Raw genomic sequence first — 24,493 nt, forward strand, 5'->3', positions numbered from 1 at the left:
AACAATGCAAAAGTTGAAATTTTGCTTTAGAGTTAATTTTGAAAAAACATTTTTTTTGTTTGTTTTGGTCCATTTCAGAATGGAACATTTTTCTAAATCATGGAATTTCCTGTGAAACTGAAAATCTGATTTCCTAGATAGCTTTGTTGCCTCTAAACCTAAATTGTAGTATTTTTACTGAACCAAAATATTTAAAGCAGTACAACTCCCTCTTTCCTCCCCCAGTCTGGGCACAGTTATACTATAATAGCTTATCTCATTTGGGAAGGAGAGTAAGTTGTACTGTTCAAAGGCACCTTTATAGTGAAACACCTGCATCCACACTAGGTTTTGTACAGTTGCAAATATTTATGTCAAAAAATACACCCCCTAACCAAAATTGTGCTACCTGTACAAAATCTTTATGTAGACCAAGCTGAAGTCTCTAGCATAGCCTAAGAATTTAAGGGTTGATTTTCAGCAATGCCTAAACTGCACCCTTTGCAGTATCATCTCTCATTGATTATGTAAATAATTCATCACAAAACTTTCTGGAAGACCTCAGAAATGTATTTTTTTTACTGAAATTCACTTTTAAGAGAGCCACAAGAAAATCCATGCAAATACATGATCACAGGAATGCATGTCAATGCTGAAAACAGTCCATTATTGCATACTTTGTAAAATGAGAGAGACAAACACAGGGTCAAAACAGCCTTGCTCCCTGATGAGTCAACAGAGGTGAGGCACTTGGGCATCAGGAATAGGCAAATTTCTGTGCAGGTGCCTCTTATTACCTGAAACACACAAAGATTCTTGCCCTATTCTTGCCCTCTCTCAGAGACTGCGTCCACACTGGCACGATTTCATGCAAATACTTTTAACGGTAAAGTTTTTCTGTTAAAAGTATTTGCACAAGAGAGTGTCTACACTGGCATGTGCTTTTGCGCAAAAGATGTGCTTTTGCGCAAAAGCATCTGTGCCAGTGTAGATGCTCTCTTGCGCAAGAAAGCTCCGATGGCCATTTTAGCCATCGGGCTTTCTTGCGCAAGAAATTAACGTTGCCTGTCTACACTGGCCTCTTGCGCAAGAATACTTGCGCAAGAGGGCTTATCCCTGAGCGGGAGAGTCAGAGTATTTGCGCAAGCACTGATTTCGTACATTAGAACGTTAGTGTTCTTGCATAAATACTTGCAGCCAGTGTAAAAAACTGCTTTTGTGCTAAATCTTGCCAATGCAGACACAGCCAGACAGATTAGACAGAAGGGATAGATTACGCCTAGAATCCTGTTGAAATCTGCTTCTAGTTGTATTACTCATCTTAAAGCAAACCTGGCAATTTGGATAATTGGTTTATATCCTCCCAAAAATTTAGCATGCTGCCACACTTCCCTGTAAGCTCATATACTTTACTGACATGGGACCCAAATCCTCTCCCTTTAAAGTTAATAGGACTTTCACCATGGCTTTAAAATGGCCAGGACTGGGACTATGTATCTTGCATTTCTTGCCAAGTCTTGAACTTTCCTGGGATTAAACATTTTAATTGTGTGCTGCAGTATTTGTATGAACAGACAGTTCCTCACAAAAAGCAATTTTGTAACTCAGTTATTTTGTAATCCTGTATTAGAATGATAGCTGTTTTTATAACTCTATCCTCTTCTGTTGCTGGCCTGGTTTCATTGCTATGTGACAGATGTGTTATTTATGGAAGGGGATTCTGCATATTTTAAAGCACATACTGCTTGGATCATCTGATCCTCAGCCTTTAAACCAAACAGGACAAAATGCCAAAGCTGGATATATTTTCATAGTGAAAAATCTCCCAGTTTCAGAGAGAAATATTCACTTTAACTAAAATAAAGCAAACAGAAAGAACCTTTAGCATCTGATCAGGTAATCTTATTAGTTATTAGAAAGGCCTACATTTAATATCTACATACTTGTATGGCAATCTCTAGTTATTACTGTGTAATTTATTTTCTGAATTAACGTTGTAGTCATTATTAGCTGTCCCTTACATAAGATTGGAATTTGCACAGAAAAATAGTTAGTAATGCATACAAACATCCACTCACTTCAATACCAGGGTAGAAACAATTTACATTCAATGATGCATTGGCTAAATAAGATTAAGGTTTAAAAAACTTGGATAAAATGTATTCAGATTGTTTCCTAGCATTTAAGAATAAACCCTCTGTTTCCCAGCATTTAAATAGGTATTAGTTGTATGTGGTTTGGGGAAGGGAGAGAAAGAAGAATTGATGAGCCACAGAAAATGTTTTCAAAAATAAGGAAATCCACTTTCTAAACCAGGTAGATTTTAGACTTTGTTTCACTCACCTGGCAGTTCATTCTTAAGGGAATGTAGTACCGATCACAGCAAGCTGTTCCATTTCTCTCCTTCTTCCCTTGGGGACACATTGACAATGGAAATGTAGCAAAACAGCTTTTGCTTACTAGGCATTTTTTCAAAACCTCAGATAAGCAGCTTTTTTTTTAAAGCTCTGTATATTTTTGTTCCACGTGTTAAACATTTGACCATAATTTGAGTGTTTCAGGAAAATGTAAGGCATTTTTGGAAATGTATACCTCTACTAATTTAGAAAAATCTAATTCCCACGATCACCCTATCACAATCTCTGCAGAGGATGATACCAATTTAATGTACGCAGCCAAACAAGATGCACCGTATTAATTTCAGAAGATAGAAGAAAGATATTAAATAAATTTTGTGGCATTTTGTATTTCTTCAGATTAAATTTTTTAAAATCAGTCTAGTCATAAAAACCCCCCCGACAACACTTCAGTGGTTGCATTGACCTCCATGATGTCAGAATGTCATTGTGCAACTGTAGCTAAGAAAAGCTTCTGAGAAAAAACAAAGGAGCATTGCATCTCACCATAACATGAGATGTGCCCATACAGTACGTAGAATTCATACTACGGTAGTGAGTAGTTGCTTTCAGTTTGATTAGACAATCATTGTTTTGCTTTTCTTGCTTTGATAGTGAGTATGTTTGTATGCTGCTTAAGTCTTCTTAGCGTTATTTAGGTCAGTATACTTATGATGGCTTTCATGGTCTGCAGCGTCTGATATATACAGTATGTGAAGGAAACCAGCATGGCATTTATGTTTATTCTCTCTTTATTTTATTATTTCTAAGAGTGGAGGAACATGCAATTTAATCAAAATTCTAAACAACAAAGTATCTGCCATTTCTGCATTGCAGATATATTTAGCTCTAACATTGCTTGTGGTTAACAGGGTGTAGCATTGACACAGACAGCTGATGGTGCAGTCAGACCCTGTGATCTTGTGGTTTTGTCAATACTGCTCAGGATTTTGATAAGCTGTAGAAAAAGAATTGCTATATGTTACATCAAAATTACATGTTTAGAATTGCTGAGCATTTTTTCTGGTATTGTCTTTTATTAATTAAAAAATAGTGTAAGCTTAAAAATTAAGAGAGCATAGCAAATGCATCCAGAACCTAATACATACTGCATGAAATCTTTCTTCACCCGGAGTATCTTACTGTAGCCATTCCAGCATTTCTTCAGTGAGCAGAAAGATTGGTTTATTTTCCTCAACAGAAGGATGCTGTCACTGTAGAAGCAGGTTTTGATAAGAGTTTGAAATACCTATTACTGCATTATTGCAGAATTTAGAGTTTTCTGCACACTGTTTAGTGACTGGGGCTCATCTTGCATCACCAGTTGATGACATTTTTTCTTTGTTCCCTCCCACGCAGTTGAATCAAGACTGTAGCTGATGTGCAGTGTCACTTACAACATTAATCAGATACTGCATTTAAGGTGAGCTGTCCCTTGCCTCCACCCTTACCAGAGCCGTGCTGCAGTATGTATCTTATTCCTGCAAGCCTAAAATGGCAGGCAGGATTAATGTTGCTTGTGCTGTGTGCATGCTGTGTATAGAATTCATTATATCATGCCTACTATTTCAAATGTGAGTATGTAAATGCTCTGTGTGCCATATGTGATAGTGAAGACTTGTTTGTGCTTCATTACAGGCTTAGATATTTAAGCATCACCTTTAAAATTCTCTTTCATTTACAGTATAGTGATCTGTTAGCTTGTCATAACATTCAAAATACAGTATTAGCCCTTTTTATAAAAGCAAACTCTGCTTCCACATGGTGTCACCCTTTTTCTTGTATTTACTGTAGTTTAAATAATGTATGCTGTATTGTTAATTAATGTGAATATCAAATTAAAGCACTTGAAACGTACATATTTATTATGCAGGTAGGAGGCACGTCAAATCTATTTTTAACTCTTACGCAGTCCACGTTGTGCAATGGGCTTTGGTTATCGAGTTTGTATTTTCAGCAGTGATACCAATAGGCTGATTTTTAGCAAATGTGACAAGTGGCCTTTGCAGTGGTCAGCTTCACTCATTGAACCCTCTGTAGGTGGGAGGGAGACTACGTTGTGTTGCAGTTTCAGAAAACCTTGGATGTGGACATCTCCTGCCCCCCCCCCACTCCTGCTTTCCCTACTGATAAATTCAGTTCTTATGATCAGTGTATTCAAGCTGCTTCCCATCTGATTTTTGACAACTGCTTCTAAAAATTTATCGAGAAGACCGAGAATTCAATTGATCTCCATCGCTTTACATAAAAATGGCTGGGTATACTGCCATGTTAACACTGCATTAGGAGGTACACACAGGTAGGTTGAGATTTGCATGTTTTGTAGATTTCTCATTCAGTGCTGCAAAGACAAAGTGGTTTTTAAAATGTAGCTTTCAGTATAAAAATGTATCGAACAGTTAATTTTAAAAAACAATAATCTAATACTTAATGGTATGGCTTCACATATTGGCATGACGATTGTTTTCACCTGATAAAATAATCTGTTGTGAAAGTGAAGCAATCATGTCTGTTAAAATAATCATAGGTAATAAGGGCGTGGCAACGCTTATGCAACAAAAGAATTTTTTAAAAGACTATTGATTTGGTGCATTTTAAAATCTATTTTGAAAATTATTGGACTTGTAGATAAAATGTAAAAATAAAAGTTAAGCTGGATAAGAAAAATGAAAAATATTTAATTTCTACTATAGGAAGCGGTCTTTCAATGTGCTCCGTGAATGCTTAAATAAAGATTATTTTGCTTTATTAGAGATATTTTTCTATTTCAGGTGCCAAAGAAAACCTACAGTATTTCTTTTTATTTTAATGCATAATGTTTTTAGAAATAGATATAGATGGCCCTGTCAGTTTAATGAACATCAGCTCAATACAGTATGGTTTATTTCAAACAAAAGTGGTTTAGAAATTGAAACTAAACAGCTCTAGATACAAAAGCCTGAACTTGAGCAATTTTACAAAAAATAAATTATCAGTATTGTACTTCTGACACTGGCTTCTGAAATAAATTTATTTCAAATTAATACCGGGCCAGACCTGTTTCCTTGGTAACCAAATCCTGTTAAAAAGTGCTATAGTAGAGATACAAAGAAAGTTTTCTTGTTAAATACCATGATGCAAATGTAAATTTTGCTGTTAAGTTACTTTTTAGTTCTAAATGAGAAACTGATCTCATTTTATGTTTCCGTGCGATTATCATTTCTTAAGTGACGCCATGTTTGCAAGAACTGCTTTCTCTTGTTTTGCATTGATTGCCTCCAGAAATGTACCAAAGTATCTTTTTTAAGCATTGTATGAAATGCAGTTCAAGGTCTGTGCAGTTTTTGTATAAAATAGAAGTTTCATTATTACTAATGTGCAAGTATCACTAAAACGATAGACAGCTGAGAAATGTAGAGAATCGAAAACATCCTTAAACCTTCTTTCATAATCACTGAATTTAGCAACAGTAGAGCTGCGGACCTTTCATTAAACAGAACCCTTCTGAAGTCCATCTAAAGCACCATGTTTAACCATTTTCAAAAAGTGCTTTTATATTTTGGGACATCAGCAAAACTTAATATCTCATTTGTGGTTTGCTGTAATGTATGAATCACAGATTTTGCACCGTTTGAGTAAATATTGATTAGATAAAACAGCTTGTCTAACATTTTTACCAGTATTTGTAAAATCAAACCCCATCTGTGCTAGAGAAAATTTCTTAGGCAGTCTTAAATTGTGCTAAATGTTTCCACTTAGCTTATAACCTGGTTATCTCCTTATGGATCTCCTTGGTTCATGATTTGAGAAATTCTTACTGCAAAGATATTTTTTGCATCACGGTAGCCATTTTCCTTTCATGTTCTTGACTTTAAAATGCTTAAGTACATTTTGTGTGGAAGAGAAGAGGCATACAAACACAATCTCACTGTGATCGAACTAATTTTAATTTATTTTTAAAAAGATTTTCTACACTCATTTTAATTTGTTTCTAAACGGATCATCAGTTCAGTGTATTCCCAATAAATGACTTCTATCATCTGTTTTGATAGGCCAATGCTGAATAATCATTCCAAACTCATTTGATTTATTTACTAGGTTAGTCTGATACAGTACAGGCATTATTTCCCCATTCCATTTAAAGAAACGCAGGTGAAAACATTAAATAGAGTTACTAGTGTGTGTTTTACAAATGACATTTTAAAGTAGAGATTTTTAATTATATTCATAATTTCATTCCTTCTGGTTGCAAGGATTTGATGTACATTTTATCCTTGGAATGTACTTTGCAGCTGGTTCCTCAGTGCTGTTATTAACACTGTATTTCTTTGTGTTTTTTTCTGTGCATGGCATTATTTTCTAGGAAATTTTAGTTACTCCTGAGCAAAAGCTATGCAATGGCAATCTTAATTACATTTTAAAATGTTTTTAGTATATTGTACCATGTCTTAGCAAGAGGGTGGAGCACCATACGCATAATTTTTTACATTCTTTTATTTTGTCTCTGTGGTTCAAATGATCGTACCATACCCACAATGTTTAAAGAATTAAAACATAATTCTTGGTTATTTCAGTATGTTTGTTTTGTCTCCATTTGCAAATTTTCTCTTTTGTCAGAATGTAGACCCTTTTTAATTGATAATACCAAAATAATAAATGTTGCTTCCCTGGCTTCTGTGAAAATTCATTGTCAGTGTGAGAGCAGCAATTGTTCTGAACAAGATGATTCACTTATTAAGGGGGATTCTATTTATTATCACTCTGTTCTGAGTTTAAACTTCCAGCATGGATTGCTATGTTTGTTTTTAATAGTATGCTTCTAATGAACGGGAGGTGCCCAGATTCTACCACAAAGGGCACCATATGTAAATCTTATGTAAATCTTATGGCTTTGAGGCCTGAAAGAGGTACATTGGAGCAGTAGAATTTCATTCCCAGCGTACAACCAGACAAATGCAGACTTTTTTCCAGTTCTGCTTTGGATGCCAAATATCTGATATTTAACCCCCAACTTTTATAACTGAAAGCTATTTTTAAGCCTATGAATTCCAGTTTCTGTCTTGCAGAAAAACTAAGCAAATTTTGAATACAAAGGAGACAAAACTACAATTGTTCCAACAGCTATGCTATCTGCAGTCCCACCTACGTTTCAGTAAGGTCTTTTTCATTAACATCCCACTGCTTACAATGTGAAGTCATCTAGGTTCTGTTGATTTTTGTCATGGTATCACAGCTTTTGATGTGGGTTCTCATTATCAGGGAATCCTTGTAGTGCTGTCTTGAACATCTAGTGGATCTTTTAGTACTGATCTTCATCTTCTGACTGCCATGTTTTATTCTTAGCTTTCATATGACCACATACCAGAAAGCTGTAGGATTCCTCAAAGTTGTGTTTTAAGCTTCAGCCTCGTCAAAACATCAAAATCTTTGGCTTGACCTTATGAATAAAACGGCTTATTACAGTATTGCTATTTCAGTTTATCTTGCTGAGTTAGACCTAATCTTTTATTCTTACCTTGCTGAAATTAAAATGTGGATGCCATGGTATATCTGAATCAGAGATTTCCACCCTTTGTTTTTCATTTGCGGACCCCCTCTGGAAATTTTAAACAAAATCCATGGATCCCCAGGGGTCTGTGGACCACAGGTTGAAAGACACTATCTATATGAAAGCGAAATATTGAAAAGAAACACTGCTAAAATTGAAAAAAGAGTTATATTGGGCTCAGCTTTATTATCTGAAGTTCAGAGGCCAGATTCTGCAGTTGCTATGAATGTGATTATTGGTATATTTGAAAAAGGAAGATGAACCTAACTCTTTTATTCTTAACTGTGGTACCGCTACTGCTGTACACATGACTTAGACTGCCTGCATCTGGCCCCCAAGACTTATCAGTTACTGCACAAAACAATGTCACTTTGTTCAGCATCTTTTATATAAAACCTTATTCCAAAATGTTTAAAGTGTTAAATAATAGCAGAGGGAGAGAGAGTAACTAAATAAAATTTAGAAAAAGATGAAGAGTCAGCTCACAAAAGAGAGAAAGGGGCTTATGTTCCAGAAGGGAGGAACTGCTTGGGAGAAGGAACTTTCACCAGCTATGATTAGGGTTACTATCTTTCTACATGCGCAAAACTGAACGTGCTAGGTCCACCCATTCCCCGAGGTGCCCCTCCCCCCTCACTACATTACTCCCTCCCTTAGTGACTCCTCCCCCCCCCCCCCATCCTTATTCACTTACACTTAGGTGGGAGAGGGGCTGTGGGTTTGGGCTCTGGAATGAGACAAAAAAATGAGGAGTTCAGGGTGTGGAAGGCAGCTCTGGGGTTGGGGTGGGGACGAGAGATTTGGAATGTCAGAGGGGGCTATGGGTTGAGGTGGGAGTTCTGGTGCAGGAGGGAGTGCAGCCTCTGTCTGCAAGTGCAGGCTCTGAGGTGGGACCATGGATGATGGTTTTGGAGTGTAGGAGGGGGCTCCAGGTTTGGCAGTAGGGAGTTGGGTCTAAGGATTGGGGTGTGGGCTTACTTTGAGCAGCTCCTGGTCAGCGGCACAGAGGGATGAAGGCCTATCTGGCTGTGCTCTGGAACCCACCAGCAGGTCTGCCTCATAGGTGGGGGGGACCAGGAGGCTCCACATGCTGCTCTTGCTCACATGCACAGCCCCTGCAGCCCCCATTGGCCATGGTTCCCAGTCAATGGGAGTGTGGAGCTGGTGCTTGAGGTGGGGGCAATGCATGGAGCCCCTTTAGGCAGGAGGGTAAGAACCGGACCTACTGGCTGCTTCCAGGGCACAGCATGGAGCCAGGATAGGTACAGACTAGCCTGCCTTAGCCTCACAGTGCCACCAACTGGACTTTTCATGGCCTGGTCAGCAATGCTCTCCAGAAGCCCTTATTTATACAGTCCCAGCTGGGCCCTAATTGGATGTCTCTGCCTCAACTACTGGCTTCACCACACCATCCTTCTTGCAGGGCTGGGTTTAACCCTTAAAGGGTCAGTGCAGGCCAGATATCCTGCCACAAGGGAGCACTACCTGCCTATCATCCCTGCTGCCCTATACTGGGCATTTAATTGGTCCCAGTGCAGGGATTACGGGGCTCTTCACAATGTAACCTATAACTGGTGCCTTAGTTACAGGGCTCTTTTCCGTATAACCCGTAACAAGGGGTTGGCTCTCATCATCCTATGTGGCCCCTAGGCAATTCTCAGACTGCTCATAAAAATGGGATTAGTACTTCATCAGAGCAAAGTCTATCATGCCAGAGTCTGCTCTGACAAAACTTAGGCCAGTGATATGTTTTAAAGATACATTAATCATCTATCGAAAAAGAATGTAAAGATTCCTATCAACCACACTGTTTTGGATTAGCTCCTATGAGATATGCTACAGTATGTAATATCAATTACAAAAAAATCTTAAACATGGTGAATGTGTTTGTAATTCTCAGCAATCTGCCAAACATACACATTGCATTGAAGTGAATGCTAGTCATGATAAATACTGTCAATGTGATTCTTCGATAGAATGAAACCAAAACTAACTTTGATTATTAAGTCTACGTGTATGTGATTTTTTTTTAAAGAAAACAAAGTACTCTATCCTATTTCTGCATTATTTTAAGTGGTAGAATTAGAAGGGATTCTATGTTCTGCTATGTTGATTCTCTTAAGATCATGTTTGATATTGGCTTTAACTGTAGCAAGCACCTCAGGAGCATCTGCTCCTGCTGAAGCCCTGAGCAGGCACACCCTGGAGGGCTGAAGTCTTCAGATCCCTGTCTCTGCTGGGCAGAAACCCCTACCTCATCACTCCACAGCAAGCAAAGATACTAAGCTTCTCCTGCCTCCCTCCCACCCCCAACCAGTCTGGTAGGTAGAGAATGGGGCAGGATTATGGGGGTGGGGTCATAAAGCTGCACTTTAACTGTTAAAGAGACAAATATGTCTTGGGATCCCAGTGTTGGCCTCCCCTGTCCTTAAGATTTATGGGGTCCTACTCAATACTGTTAAATCGGTGCCCCTCTGCCAGACAGCAGCCAGGGGAAGATTTTTTAGAGTTGTGATTTTCTAATCTTCAGCAACACACTAATGAAATATTTTAAAGCAAATTTTTAACACAAGTTCCATGGACTAATACAGTAAATTCAGAAGCTTCAGGGGGTAGCTGAGTTAGTCTATACAGGCAAACTGAAACCATCTAACACTCCAGTTATCTGAAGAAGTGGGCTATGCCCATGAAAGCTCACGATAACAGTAAATTCAGAAACTGACAGTATAGACATGGTGGTTTCAGATACCTGTTAAATGGCTTTATTACCACTCGAATGGCTCTTTCACAGTCTTAATGTGCTGCTCATAGGTCTGGCAGGCTTCATCTGATTTAAGTTATCTGCCTTCTCTATGAAGTTAGACTGGCCAGGCTGCAGCAGCCACAGATCAGGGGTAGGAAGGGGTGTGTGTGGATATTAAGACCCAGTGGTGTCCCAAATTTTCAGGTGCCCTACACAGCTGCATATTCTGTATATGGGTACGGACAGCTCTTCCGCGGACAGTGTCTCAGAATGTTCCTTTGCAATACATGTGCAACAGTGCTATGGAAATATGAGGCCTGAATCTGCCCCTGAGACTTAGCAGACACCTGTGCAATGACCATACTTGTTTGCATGAGGCCTGAGTTTTCTCTCACTTGCACCTGTGTAAATCAGGAGTAACTCCACAGAAAACAGTATGAAACAGTCATAAGGGAAAGGAGGAGGGCCTAGGGCTCAGTCCTTATATCTTTACCTAAGACTGAGGTCAGTGGCAGTTTTGCCTGAGTTAGGACTTCAGGACTGGGTTGATAGTTAGATTGACCAGGCAACAAGTGTAAAAAATTAGGTGGGGAGATGGCTGGGTAATAGTTGTCTGTATAAGACAAAACCCTTAATATTGGGACGTCTGATCTCCATTTCTGTAGTGCTGACCTGTGTTCCCTGTAAACTGTGCACTTGTGCAGCTGCTCAGAAGTAGGGTTGCCAGATGGTTTAACCAAAAATATCGAAATGACCCCCCCCCCCAAAAAAACCAAAAACCATTGGGGAAAACATTCTGTTGAGGAAAAAAAACGGGGCAGACCACAGTTGTTGAACCAAAAAAAAAAAAAGGACCCCAAGAATTGTTAAACAAAAAAAAGTTTAAAAATTTAAAAAAACCAGCATGGCCCCTTTAAGAAATTCTTTTGAGGCTTTTTGGCCCTAACAGGCTGCCGGCGGCCGTCTGCCATCTTGTCTCCTTGCTCTGGGCCAGACATCTCCCCTGCAGAAACCAGTAAGCACCCAGGATTTTCACCTCCTGGCCAGATAAAATCAGAAAATACCGGACATTTTAGGTGTCTGGTATTTTCTGAAATTTTTTTACCGGACAGGAGGTGAAAATACCGTACTGTCTGGGTTAATACCGAACACCTGGCACCACTACTCAGAATAGTTTCAAATGTCACCAAGATGATTAGCAGAGTTCCCACAACCATTCTTTTTGTTTCTATGGGTAGTGCATATTCACATACGCCTTGGTGGACATGAACACATTTATTCCATACATGGATGGCAAAGGTAAGAGGGAACATTGGTGCTGACTCCGAATGACTTCTGTATCTGAGGACAGAATTTGATGCAGAGCCTTGTGTAAAATAGTCTCATCAAGTCTGCAGTGTGTTCTGACAATGCAGACCCTTAGATGTTACTCTGCAGAAATGAATTTTGCCTTGAGAGTAATTGCACACACCAGCAATTTTAAAGAGGAAACTAACATGAAAGTGATTGTTTTAGAAAAAGTCAATCTAGTGATCGTCACAATCAATTAGAAAATGTTTTGTAATAATATACAATAATATACAATTATTCGTTGTATGGATGATAATGTAGCAAATGAATAAGAATTTTACCATCTATTTACGTGTAAAATAAATTCAGTTTGTTTTGTAATTTTAAAAATCATTACAGACATAAATTCCCTCAGATATTCAGAGAATATTTGTTTAATCTGAAATTGAAAAAGGACAGATTAGATTAGGCTACATTTATCTTGCCTTCTGCTAGCTGAATGTGTGCCAGAATTCAGTATGACGACTGTTTTTTTGTTTAAAGCCATGCGCATGTATCAGTTTCCAAACGAGAACAGGGGGGAAAAAAGAAAAGAAAGAGAACTTTATAACAAAGCGAAGATGGAAATAATATTGGAAACAGTTTTGCAGAGACAGTCAGATGCAAGGTCTGCTGTGTTTCTAGTAGCAGTCCAACAGGTTGCATTTTTATTTAATTTTCTGCTTAGCAGAAGAGTTTGGATTTATGCCATTTAATGAAGTTGTTTAACTTTCTTTCTCAGGCACATGAAAAGACAAAGGCTATTAGTTCTGGAATATTGGAATGCTGTCTTTGGTTGTTTTGCAATACATTTGCCTAATACAGAGAAAATTGATTCAAGCCCCTTTCAATCTTTGAGACTCATTCTGCACTTAAAATTAGAAATTATACACGGACTCCTGTTTACTTTTTCTGAAGGGCCCAAACCAAGGAGTTTGATCTGAATTTTCTCAAATATTGGGAGAGTTGAGACCTGATCTCAAATGTTGAAGCTTGGCCCTATCTCAAGTAGTTGTGTTACATCAGTGTTTATCTACATCAGTGTTTCTCAACCAGTGGTTCGAGTACCCTTAGGAGTACTTGAGAGAAGTCTGGAGGGGGGAAGGGTGTACGTCAACACAACTGAAATTTGGAGAAAACTGAATTTTTGTTTTAAGTTTTACAGCGCTTTATTATTTTTGTAATTTTTACACCCAAAAATTTCATCGCTCGCCCAGCTACAATTAAGTTGTTTAAACAAATGTGTCACAATGGCAGAAAAAAAATGGTGTCTGCAATCTGTAGGTACTGGGGGTTCTTATAATTTTTTAAGTGGGTACGTTATAAAAAAAAGGTGGAGAAACACTGATCTACATGAATAGTATATTAATTCTTATAATGTTAGCCAAAGGTGGTACATTATTCTGTGTTCAATGCCTAAAGCATTATTTTCACTAACTGACACCTTCCCCCTTCCTCCATTAGTCCAGAGCCTTTTTAGGATGAACAGGTGTGGACTTTAATGTAAAAACCTCTGTAGACCTCTGCTAGAGAGCTCAGGAGTGGACATGCATGCCCCAGAGAGTTAACCAGAGATTACTGGCAGGATGGCTTATTCTAGTTGAGGAAGAAGGTATAGTTTGCATTGGAGTTACGTTCTGTAATGTGTGAACTATCACAGAGGCCCATCTTTGTAATGCCTCTCTCTTGGGTCTGACAGTAAAGAATCTGTGTAGTCTGAATTCCATCACAGGTTTTGGGATGTAGCAGCGTCAGTGACGCCAGAGAGCTGCTGCAGAGGAGGGAAAAGGGTGAAGACCTGTAAATAGAAGCAGAGGGCTGTAGGACAATTAGGGTACGTCTAGACTACATGCCTCTGGCGACAGAGGCATGTAGATTAGACTACCAGGCATAGGAAAATGAAGCGGCAATTTAAATAATCGCCGCTTCATTTAAATTTACATGGCTGCCGCGCTGAGCCGATCAGCTGTTTGTCGGCTCAGCGCGGTAGTCTGGACGTTCCGCGGTCGACATCAAAGGCATTTGTCGACCACCCAGGTATGCCTCCTGGGATGAGGAGGCATACCTGGGTGGTCCTCATCCCAGGAGGCATACCTGGGTGGTCGACAAATGCCTTTGATGTCGACCGCGGAACGTCCAGACTACCGCGCTGAGCCGACAAACAGCTGATCGGCTCAGCGCGGCAGCCATGTAAATTTAAATGAAGCGGCGATTATTTAAATTGCCGCTTCATTTTCCTATGCCTGGTAGTCTAATCTACATGCCTCTGTCGCCAGAGGCATGTAGTCTAGATGTACCCTTAGATGCAGCTGGGAGGGAGCTGGCTCAGGCAGATTGGGGCCAGTTGACTCCTCATACCAACATTAGAACAGAAACAGCCAGGGAGAGAGTCCCAGGAGGTGTGGCCAAGCTCCCTACCACAGAGACCTGCTAAAAACCCCAACCCCTAGGGTTGGCAAAGAGAGTCTGGCTTCAGCATGGCCTGAGTGAGAGGGGCCCTTGCCACATTCCAGGACCAGCCTCCTGGGACTCCCTCCCTGGCTGTTTCTATTCTAATGTTGGTATTAATTGCTCTGTAACCTTTGGCTCTCTGTCTCTCCTTCACCTCTCTTCCATCCTCTCACTCTCCCCCTCCTCCCCCACTAGGGTTGCCAAAAATACCAAACACCAGGGGAAAAAAACATCGGGGAAAAAATTCTGTTGAGGAAAAAAAAGGGGGAGACCAAAGTTGTTGAGCAAAAAAAAAAAAGGACCCCGAGTTATTAAGCAAAAAAACCAAATCAAAACAAAACAAAACAAAAAATAGCATGGCCCCTTTAAGAAATGCTTTTGAAGCTTTTTAGCCATAACAGGCTGCTGGCGGCCATCCGCCGTCCGCCGTCTTGTCTTCCTGCTCCGGGTCAGACAGCTCCCCTGTGGAACCAGGTAAGCACCCAGTATTTTCGCCTCCTGGCTGGGAAAAATCAGAAAATACCAGACATTTTAGGTGTCTAGTATTTTCTGAATTTTTTTACCGGACAGGAATAAAAAATACCAGACCGTCAGGGTCAATACCGAACACCTGGCAACCCTACCCCCCAGCTTCCAACTGCTGAGGCTTTTCAAGGCCTCCAGCCAGCCAGCAGAGGAGTCCGCTGGCCCCAGTCTGCCTGAGCCAGCTGCATCTAATTGTCCTGCAGCCCTCTAATTGTCTTTATCCTTTTTGGGCTGCCTTTGTCCCCCTCTGCAGCAGCTCTCTGGTCTGACCCTGCCACAGGGGCAACACAGTGGCATAGACAGACTGGGACATTGGGTTGAGCCTCTATTTAGGGTGTGTGGGCAATGACATGATGTCAGGACAAGAGCCATCAGAACCACCTCTCTCCACCACCAGTATGGAAGGTCAGTCAATGCAAACTATTTCAGACTAAAGAGCAATATGCCTTGCACAGGAAAAAGATAATCATTACTTTACCCTGGAGCTGAAGAACATAGCCAAACTGAATTATGTGACTTTCTTTCCCCTGGCCCTTCTTCACTGATGGTATGTCTACACTGCATGGCTATTTCAGGATACTAGAGGTATCCTGAAATAGCTACCCCGTGTCTACACAAGCCGCCCGTTATTTCAAAATATTTTTCAAAATAATGGGCATGCTGTTTCAGCATCCCGGTAACCCTCATTCCATGAGGGTTGGGGGATGGTCTCGAAATAGCACATTATTTCAAAATTTGGTGCTGTGTAGATATGCCAAATTTCAAAATAAGCAATTTTGAAATAGACTCAAAATATTTAGCGTTTAGGGTGCTGTGTACATTCACCCTGAGGCCGATACTTCTCTGCCTTTCCTAGTTCTAGTAGTAGCATTACACTCTTTTCTGATGAGATGAACAACAGGGAATAGAATTACAGCTAAGAAAAATAGCCTAATTATGCATTTATGATTGTTATTCTGGATATGCTTAAAATGAAGATAACCCATATATTCAGACTAGGAAAGGAAGATGGGCTTGGGGCCTATTTGGAGATCAGAACTATGTTTAGTGTTAGGATATGAATATTTTGGGGACCTATCTAGCCCCACCTCTGTGCAAAGGATCCTGGATGCAGTTGAACTTGAATGTTGTGCTGCTCCCTGCTGCCAGCTAAAAGGGAGGTTTTGAGGAGGAGATGAGGGAACTGTACCAGCCAACCTTTTGGCTACGTCTACTCTGGCCCCTTTTTCGGAAGGGGCATGCTAATTTTGAAAGTGGGAATAGGGAAATCCGCAGGGGATTTAAATAAACATGTCCGCCGCTTTTTTTCCGGCTTGGGGAAAAGCCAGAAAAAAAGCATCTAGACTGGCCCGATCCTCCGGAATAAAGCCCTATTCCGGAGGATCTCTTATTCCTACTTCAAAGTAGCCAGTCTAGACGCTTTTTTTCCGGCTTTTCCCCAAGCCGTAAAAAAAGCGGCGGACATGTTTATTTAAATCCGGGGGGATATTTAAATCTCCTGCGGATTTCCCTATTCCCACTTTCAAAATTAGCATGCCCCTTCCGAAAAAGGGGCCAGTGTAGACGTAGCCTTTATGTATGAAAAGGATACAACAGCGAGAAGGCCTAATGCAACCTGAAGCTGCATTACTGACCATATCGAAGAGATTCCTTTGCTTCCCAATCTTGCAAAATGCTGTTTAATGTTCTGAATGCAGTAAAATGGTGTGTATACTTAGGTCAAGGCATTTGGGCTAACATAAATACATTCAAGTAGGAGAAAAGAAGAGGACAAAGCTGAAATGAAATTGACCTGCATCTGACTATCCATAGAATGATCTGATTATTTGGGATTATTCTGAAATCTCAGTTAATCACAGCACCACGGTTGTTATGTGGCTACTGTCTCAATGCATGGTAGTTTACATATACAATATTCAAATCCCTCAGATTTGTTACTGCTCTAGGACCTTGTCACTTTTATGCCAGCAACAAATATGGCCACCAAATTTTAGCATTTCACCTAGTGACCTTTTACACAGTTCCAAAATGTTTCTGTTTTTCTTCCATTTAAAGCATAGAAACTCTCATAACATTATGTCTGAAATAGAGTAGACTATTGGATAGTTAAGTATAATAATAACTTGAGGGTGATTTCTTTTAAAATCAATAAAAATAATATTCTATGCTAATAACATCTTTTGCCTACAGCATTAATTTAGCCCAGGATGTAGTTAATTACCAGTGCTTTTTTTGTACAAACTTTCCAGGGGAAAGTTGTTGAGCAAAAAAAAAAGCTGCGCTGGGGGACTAAATACCGTCGTGGTTCCTTTAAGAGCCGCGTGTCCCTAGCAGGCTTCCGTCAGGAGCCCCGCCGGCCCAGGAAAAGAGGTGCCCATACGCCCAAGGAGAATGCAATTCATTTAAGTTATGCAGGGAAAATAGGTGCCGGTACATCTAAAAAAAACGCACTGGTTATTACCCTCTGTGACGGGGCAGGCCAGCCCCACACTGAACAAGGGGAAGTAGAGTACGCCTATGGGGGGAATACAACCCTCCCTCGCGACCCTGCTGGGCATGCTCCCAGTGCACCCTGAGTATAAAAGCCGGCAGTACAGCTCAGTTGGCCCGGACCTCGAGAGGGGAAGGAGCTCCTGCTAGAGCACCAGAGCCACGGCTACTGCCGCCAGCGCTGCTGACACTGCCCTTGAGGCGATCTCTACCGCCTCACCGGCCACGCCTTGCAGCTAATCTCGCCACCGTCACTGCACGCGCAAATGCCATAGGACCAATTAATCCAGCCACCGACGTGAGATCTGGACATGACAGTAGGGTCCGCGGTAGCCAGGGGGACGGGGTAGAAAGCAGCCTAGGGCAGGGCACCGGGAGTAACCCGGTGGGCTCGGCGCATTTCGGGGAAAGCTCCCCACCGAGCCAGTGGTGGGAACCACCCACCACTGATAGGGTCCCGGGCTGGGGCCTGGCGGAGAGGGAGGGCCTGGACCCTGTTACTCCACCCTTTACTGTGAAACTGTGATTAGGCCTCTGGGCCTGCAGGACAATGATTCAGCCTCAGGGCCTGTGGAACTGTGATTAGGCCACTGGGCCTGCAGAGCAGGGCCCAGAGCCCTGGGGTGCCAGGTCAGGGAGAGACCTGGGGTGAGGCAACCCGGTACACCCCCTAAACGGCAAGCACCTTCAAGTTATCATCTAAATCCCTGGTTTTCAACCATTTTCTATTTGTGGACCCCTAAAAAATGTCAAATACCATTGTGGACCCCTTTGGAAATCTTAGACATAGTCTGTAGACCTTCCCACAGTCCACAGTTTGAAAATCACTGTTCTATGGTAACCAGGGATCTTAAACTTTGAGCTCACTGGCCATCCCCACCTGGAACCAGGGCTGGACTAAGGGGTGGGCGGGCTGGGGCGCCAGCCAACGGGGATGGGGGGGCGTGCAGCGTCCCTTATAGCTGCCACCAGGGGCTGCACGCCCGGCTCCCACAGCGCACGCCCCCCCATTCCCGTGGTACCGGCCAGCACCCTTTCCCCGACAGCCGCGGGGCCCTGCACGGCCAGGTGTAGCCCGTCCCGGGCTGCGCGCCAGCAGCGGTGGCCGGGTCGGGCTGGGCATCACATGCACCGTGAGCCTCGGTGCCCTGGGCCTTTGGTGCCCTGGGCCGCGTGCCAGCAGCTGTGGCCAGCCCACGCATGCGTCGTGCACTCTGGGGGCAGGCCCTGGGCTGCGCGCCAGTGGCCGTGGCTGGCCCGCACATGCACCGTGCACCCCGGGGACAGGCTCACGTATGCGCCATGCGCCCCGGGAGGCGGGCCTGTGCACTCTAGGGGGGCGGGCCTGCACCCCAGGGGCAGGCCCGTGCATACACTGCGCATCCGGGGACGGTGCTGCGCACCCAGGCCCAGGGCACCAAAATGGCTCAGACCAACCCTGCCTGGAACAAGTGTACAATCCAGCCCAGGAATCCTGGTGGCTCAGTGGGGGACTGTTTGTTACCATTTCCGAAGCCCTGCCCCTTCCCACCACCACCCCTTCCTCTCCTGTCGCCCCTTCCCTGCTATGGCACCCTGTCCCCAAGGATGCAGCTTCCGTCATCACTGGAGAGGCCTAGCATGGGGCGGTGGCAGCAGTCGGTACCCCCTGCACTGTCTGCAGCAGCAGGAGCTGCAGAGAAGCAGAGTGAGTGCACCCACCAAATGCACCGTTTCCTTGGATTGTGCAAATGCTCTACCCAGGAATGGCCTGAGGGCTGAAAGTTTGAGACCCTAGCCTAAGACATTGCCTGTGGACCACAGAGGTCTGTGGCCTACAGGTTGGAAACCATTGATCTTGAGAACTGAAATGCTCTCAAACACTGGGATGGATTGAGAGGCTCAAATTCTTTTGGAAGGAACTACACTAAAGATGAGAGGCTGGTTTTATTGCCCTCTTACATAAACAGACATACATAACTTTATTCAATCTGGCAGCCATAGTTTATTCATATCATTCTTGAAATTGTGTACTCCCTTATTTCACCAGTTGTCTAACACAGAAGAAGACAGTGCTTCCTTTGTGTGAATCCAGCGCCACCTTGTGGGCAACACACAGAGAGGGAGTCTACTAGATTTTGCAGAATCAGTTAGGCATGAGAGTTTATGAGAAGAATTTTGAAAACTTTGCAATTTTAAGTAATTCTAAAGTTTCAGCAAAGATAGACTTTAACCTCTTGATACCAGACATGTAGCAAGCATTGGGAAATATATTCTGAATAGTTTCCACAGATTGTACTTTTGAGTAGACCCACTGATGTGCCACTCATACTTTCTGCTGCCATCTAGGACATAATGATAAGACTTTGACTTTATAGGTGAGACAGTAAGGGTATATCTACACCGCAATAAAACACCCCAGATGGCCTGTCTCAGCTGACTGAGGCTGAGGCTGTAGTGTTACCTGCACAAATTTCTCTATCCTTTCCACACTGTAGGGACACACACCTTTACGCAATTCCTAGGGCTCAGGGTGTAACTTCCTGCGGGTTTGCAAGATCTTTTGCCACTGAAAGAGCCTTACACAGTAATATTCTTATTCTCTATTTATTGACAATTCCCAAGCGAGCAGAATACACATGCTAAGCACATAGTGTCATGCTCACCAATCCTAATAAAGGCAGGCAGGCTTCCCCTGCTGGCCAGGCAAAGTCAGTGTCTCTGGATCTTAGCTGCTGCACATCACGGTCGGTTGTGCAGAGGAGTTCTGGCAGCTCTAGTCTTAGGCTGTGTCTTGGAAATGAGTTCTTCTAGGTCTTTCTTCCTTCCTTCCTTCCTTCCTTCCTTCCTTCCTTCCTCCCTCCCTCCCTCCCTCCCTCTTCGGCTACCTCTAGACTGGCATGATTTTCCGGAAATGCTTTTAATGGAAAAGTTTTCCGTTAAAAGCATTTTCGGAACAAAGCGTCTAGATTGGCACGGACGCTTTTCCGCAAAACCACTTTTTGTGGAAAAGCGTCCGTGCCAATCTAGATGCGCTTTTCCGCAAAAGAGCCCCGATCGCCATTTATGCGATCGGGACTTTTTTTTGCGGAAAACGAATCTGGGCTGTCTACACTGGCCCTTTTGCGCAAAAGGACTTTTGCCCGAACGGGAGCAGCATAGTATTTCCGCAAGAACACTGACAATCTTACATGAGATCGTCAGTGCTTTTGCGGAAATTCAGGCGGCCAGTGTAGACAGCTGGCAAGTTTTTCCGGAAAAGTGGCTGATTTTCTGGAAAAACTGGCCAGTCTAGACACCGCCTTCTTGTTTTCCTCCTTTTCCTTCTATTCTTTTGCTTCTTTCACTTTTGCTTGCTTGTCTCCTTCTTGGACACCAGTGTATATAGTGAAACTTGAGTCCTACTTAGCTATATCTTAACCAATTATTTTAGTATAATTTTACTAACCAATCATAATATACTGTAACGGAATTACCTAACCAGTCATACCTCACCACTTTAGCTGATTTACACCTAGCAAAATGAATTAGCCAGCAGACAGAAATGGTTACAAACCAGACAGAGATCACACAGACAAAAAATAGGAAAGTGAAGACAATAATCATAGAATGTGGATTCCACAACCATAACTATTGGTAAACAATTTCTTGCCAGACGAAATGCTATTAATTAAGTTTTCTCTACCTATCTTAATATCTGTTTCTTTATCTGGTGACAGTGGGTGCCATTAGGACAGGATCCCCGTCTCACAGCCTAGTGTGACACTATTTTAATGCAGTTTAGATGGAATGTGAGTATGTGACTCCAGGCTTTACAACTAATGGCTGCTGCTTTTCAGTCTGGCTGCAGAAGAAGGCTTTAATTTAGGCCTACCAATATGGCTACAGAAAAACCATATTGTTACAGTGAGACTATACAAATGCTTTGTAGATATTCAGACTCAGGTTTGCGAGGTGGGAGAGTCCCAGAGCTTGGTCTCCAGCCCAACCCTTAACATCTGCTCTCTTGTTTTCTTGCCCTTCGGCCTGAGCTAGCTGCCCTGAGCCATCTTCAGGTGAATTATTGTACTATAAACATAGCCTTAATCTTCATGAAAAAATGTCCATTGTGCCCTTCTTATACTAGGGTTATCTTGGAATATTGATGATGGGCTAAATACTCCTACCAGCATGAGAAAACTTTACAGTGAAACTTTACAACGAGACATGAAGGGTCAATTGCAACTGATGAACTGCAAAAAGGAGAAAGGAGAAGCTTCTCACACTCATATATCTGAGAGATTTGACAGTTTAAACATAATATTTGTGTATCTGTTGCCTTATTACAGCACTGATGTCTGAATTAAAATGTCGGAAAACATTTGAGAAAAGAGATGATTTAGAAATATGACTAAGAGTTTATAAATGTCAATGAGGATATAAAACAGAAGTAGTATCCGATGTTTACAGTGACGTACACAAGAAGTAAGAATCTAAAACAGGAAATGTAAGTGTAATTGTAGAAATAATGTAGAACTATGTTGATTCTAGTCCATTAAGCAATAAACTACAAAGGGGGATTCTTGAATCACCACTTTTATTTTCTTTTAATGAGCCAAAGTGATCACTACTGCACATTGAGCAGAGGCTTTCGGAGGACTATCAACAATAATTCCAAGATCTCTTTCTTGAGCAGTAACAGCTAATGTAGAGCCCATCATTTTGTATATATAGTTTGGATTATGTTTCTCAGTGTGCGTTACTTTGTATTTATAAACACTGCATTTCATCTGCCAATCATCCAGTTTTGTGAGAGCCCTTTATAACTCTTTGTCATCTGCTTTGGACTTAACTATCTAGAGTACTATTGTATCATCTACAAATGTTGCCATTTCACAGTTTATCCCTTTTTACAGATCATTTATGAATATGTTGAACAGAACTGTTGCCAGTATGGGGGACACAGCTATTTTACCTTTTTCCATTCTGAAAATTGACCATTTATTTCTATCCTTTGTTTCCTGTCTTTTAACCAGTCATTGATCCATGGGATGACCTTCCCTGTTATCCCGCAACAGCTTACTTTGCTTAAGAGCCTTTAGTGAGGGACTTATCAAAGACTTTTTGAAAGTCCAAGTACACTATATCAACTGAATAATTCTTGTCCATGTGCTTGTTAACCCCTGTTGAAAAATTCAAATAGATTGGCGAGGCAGGATTTCCTTTACACAAGCCATGTTGACCCTTCTCAGACAAACCATGTCAATTTATGTGTCTGGTTATTCTGCTCTTTATTATAGTTTCAACCAACTCACCTGATGCTGAAGTTAAGCTTATTGGCCTGTAATTGGCAATCGTTTCTGAAAACTTTTAAAAAATTTGGTGTCATCTTAGCTATCCTCCAGTCATCTGGTATGGAAGCTGATTTAAGTGATAGGTTACATTCCATAGATAGTCGATTTGCATTTTCATATTTGACTTCCTTCAGAATTCTTGGGTGAATATAATCTGGTTCTGGTGACTTGTTGTTTATCAATTTATTCCAAAATCTCCTCTACTGACAACTCAATCTGGGACCATTCCTCAGGTTTGTCACCAAAAAGGAATGGCTCAAGTGTATGATGCTCTCTTACACATTGTCCTGCATTTTGCTTCTTACACATTCCACAGTGAAGACCAATGCAAAGGATACATTTAGTTTCTCTGCAACAGCCTGGTCTTCTTTGAGTGTTCCTAAAACACCTTGATCATCCAATGACTCTAGTGCTTTGCTAGGCAAAGTTACTGCTTTCGATATACTTGAACATTTTTGCTGTTGTTTTTCTCTTTCACTAATTGCTCTTCACATTTTTCTTTGGTCTTCCTAATTATGCTTTTACACTTCATTTCCCAGAGTTTATGCACCTTTCTATTTTCCTTAGTAGGATTTGAATTTCAGTTTTTTTTTCTCTAATCACTTTTTTTGTGGTACGGCTTAGCCATAGTAGCATTTTTGGCCCTCTTTTTAAAAAAAATTTAATTTGAGCTTCTATTACAATATTTGTAAAAGTTTCCATGCAGTTTGCAGGCATTTTGCTCGAGTGACCATCTTTGTAATTTCTCTTTTTTAACTAGATTCCTTGTTTATGTTGGTTCCCTTTTTGAAGTTAAATGTTACTGTGGTGGGCTTGTTTGGTATTTTCCCTCCCAGAAGATTATTATATTGAATTACATTATGATCACTCTTACAGAGCCATTTAGATATATTGCCCTCTTTGATATGTGTATCAGTATAAGAGGCAAGAAGAGACAATTCCTTCCCTGGGGTTAGTGTTCAACCTCTCCCATCTTTCTATGTCCATTTTGACTATTCCTGCAGACTCCCACAGCAGGCTGTTGTAGTCTGATGAACCTCCTCCCCCGCTCCATCTTCCTCCATGTTGATCTAGTAACTTAAAAGTGAACAGTCTCAGGGGGTAGCCATTTTAGCCTGTACCTGCAAAAATAACGAGGAGTCCTGTGGCACCTTAGAGACTAACAGATTTATTAGGGCATAAGCTTTTGTGGGTAAAAACCACTTCATTAGATGAATTAGAGTGGAAGTTACACAATTAGGGGTATACATAAGGAAGAAGTTGCTTTTGTTCATGAAGTGAATAGTCAGGATGGAAGTGCATCATTCAGAGCATTAAGTGAATGACCCATTTCCACCCTGACTTGATTAGCTATTTCTAAAAGCAAATAACTTTATGAACACACTAAACCACGCTGACTGGCTTAATTTAAAATAATGTCTTTGTTTCAGAGTGTTAAATACATAGTAATCTGGAAGGATTATAAAGGCTTGAGAGTATATTTGAAATATAAAATCAGCTTAGAAATACTGATTAAGAAAATGTAAAACAGAGAAGGGCTGCATCATGTATTTAATAATATTTAATGATACATTCAGCAGGATAGCTGACTTTCCCTTACTACAAAGTTTTTGCAAATAATAAAATTTCTGACGAACTTCAGGGTACATCAAAAAAAACTGTGTCTGACAATTTTATTCCCAAATTTAGTGTGTTTAATTAGGTACCTTCTGCATGTCCAGGCTTCACAATCTGGCATGCA

General features: G+C 41.4%; 1 protein-coding gene across 3 annotated transcripts in view; it reads left to right on the forward strand.

The window, feature by feature from the left end:
- Nucleotides 1-2,830: 2,830 nt before the first annotated feature.
- The window catches only part of ZBTB38 (zinc finger and BTB domain containing 38), a 37,820-nt gene continuing 16,157 nt past the window's right edge, over nucleotides 2,831-24,493 (forward strand). Inside the window, exons 1-2 of one of the 3 annotated variants that reach the window (XM_006119872.4) lie at nucleotides 2,831-2,906; nucleotides 3,735-3,798. Coding sequence is in view for 1 of the 3 variants with exons in the window: in XM_025182993.2 (XP_025038778.1) it covers nucleotides 3,932-3,949 (18 nt within the window). In the remaining 2 variants the exon portion in view is untranslated. The other 2 variants (XM_025182993.2, XM_014571926.3) reach the window with 2 other exon arrangements.

The sequence above is a fragment of the Pelodiscus sinensis genome, chromosome 10 (genome assembly GCF_049634645.1).
Source record: "Pelodiscus sinensis isolate JC-2024 chromosome 10, ASM4963464v1, whole genome shotgun sequence".
NCBI lineage: Eukaryota > Metazoa > Chordata > Testudines > Trionychidae > Pelodiscus > Pelodiscus sinensis.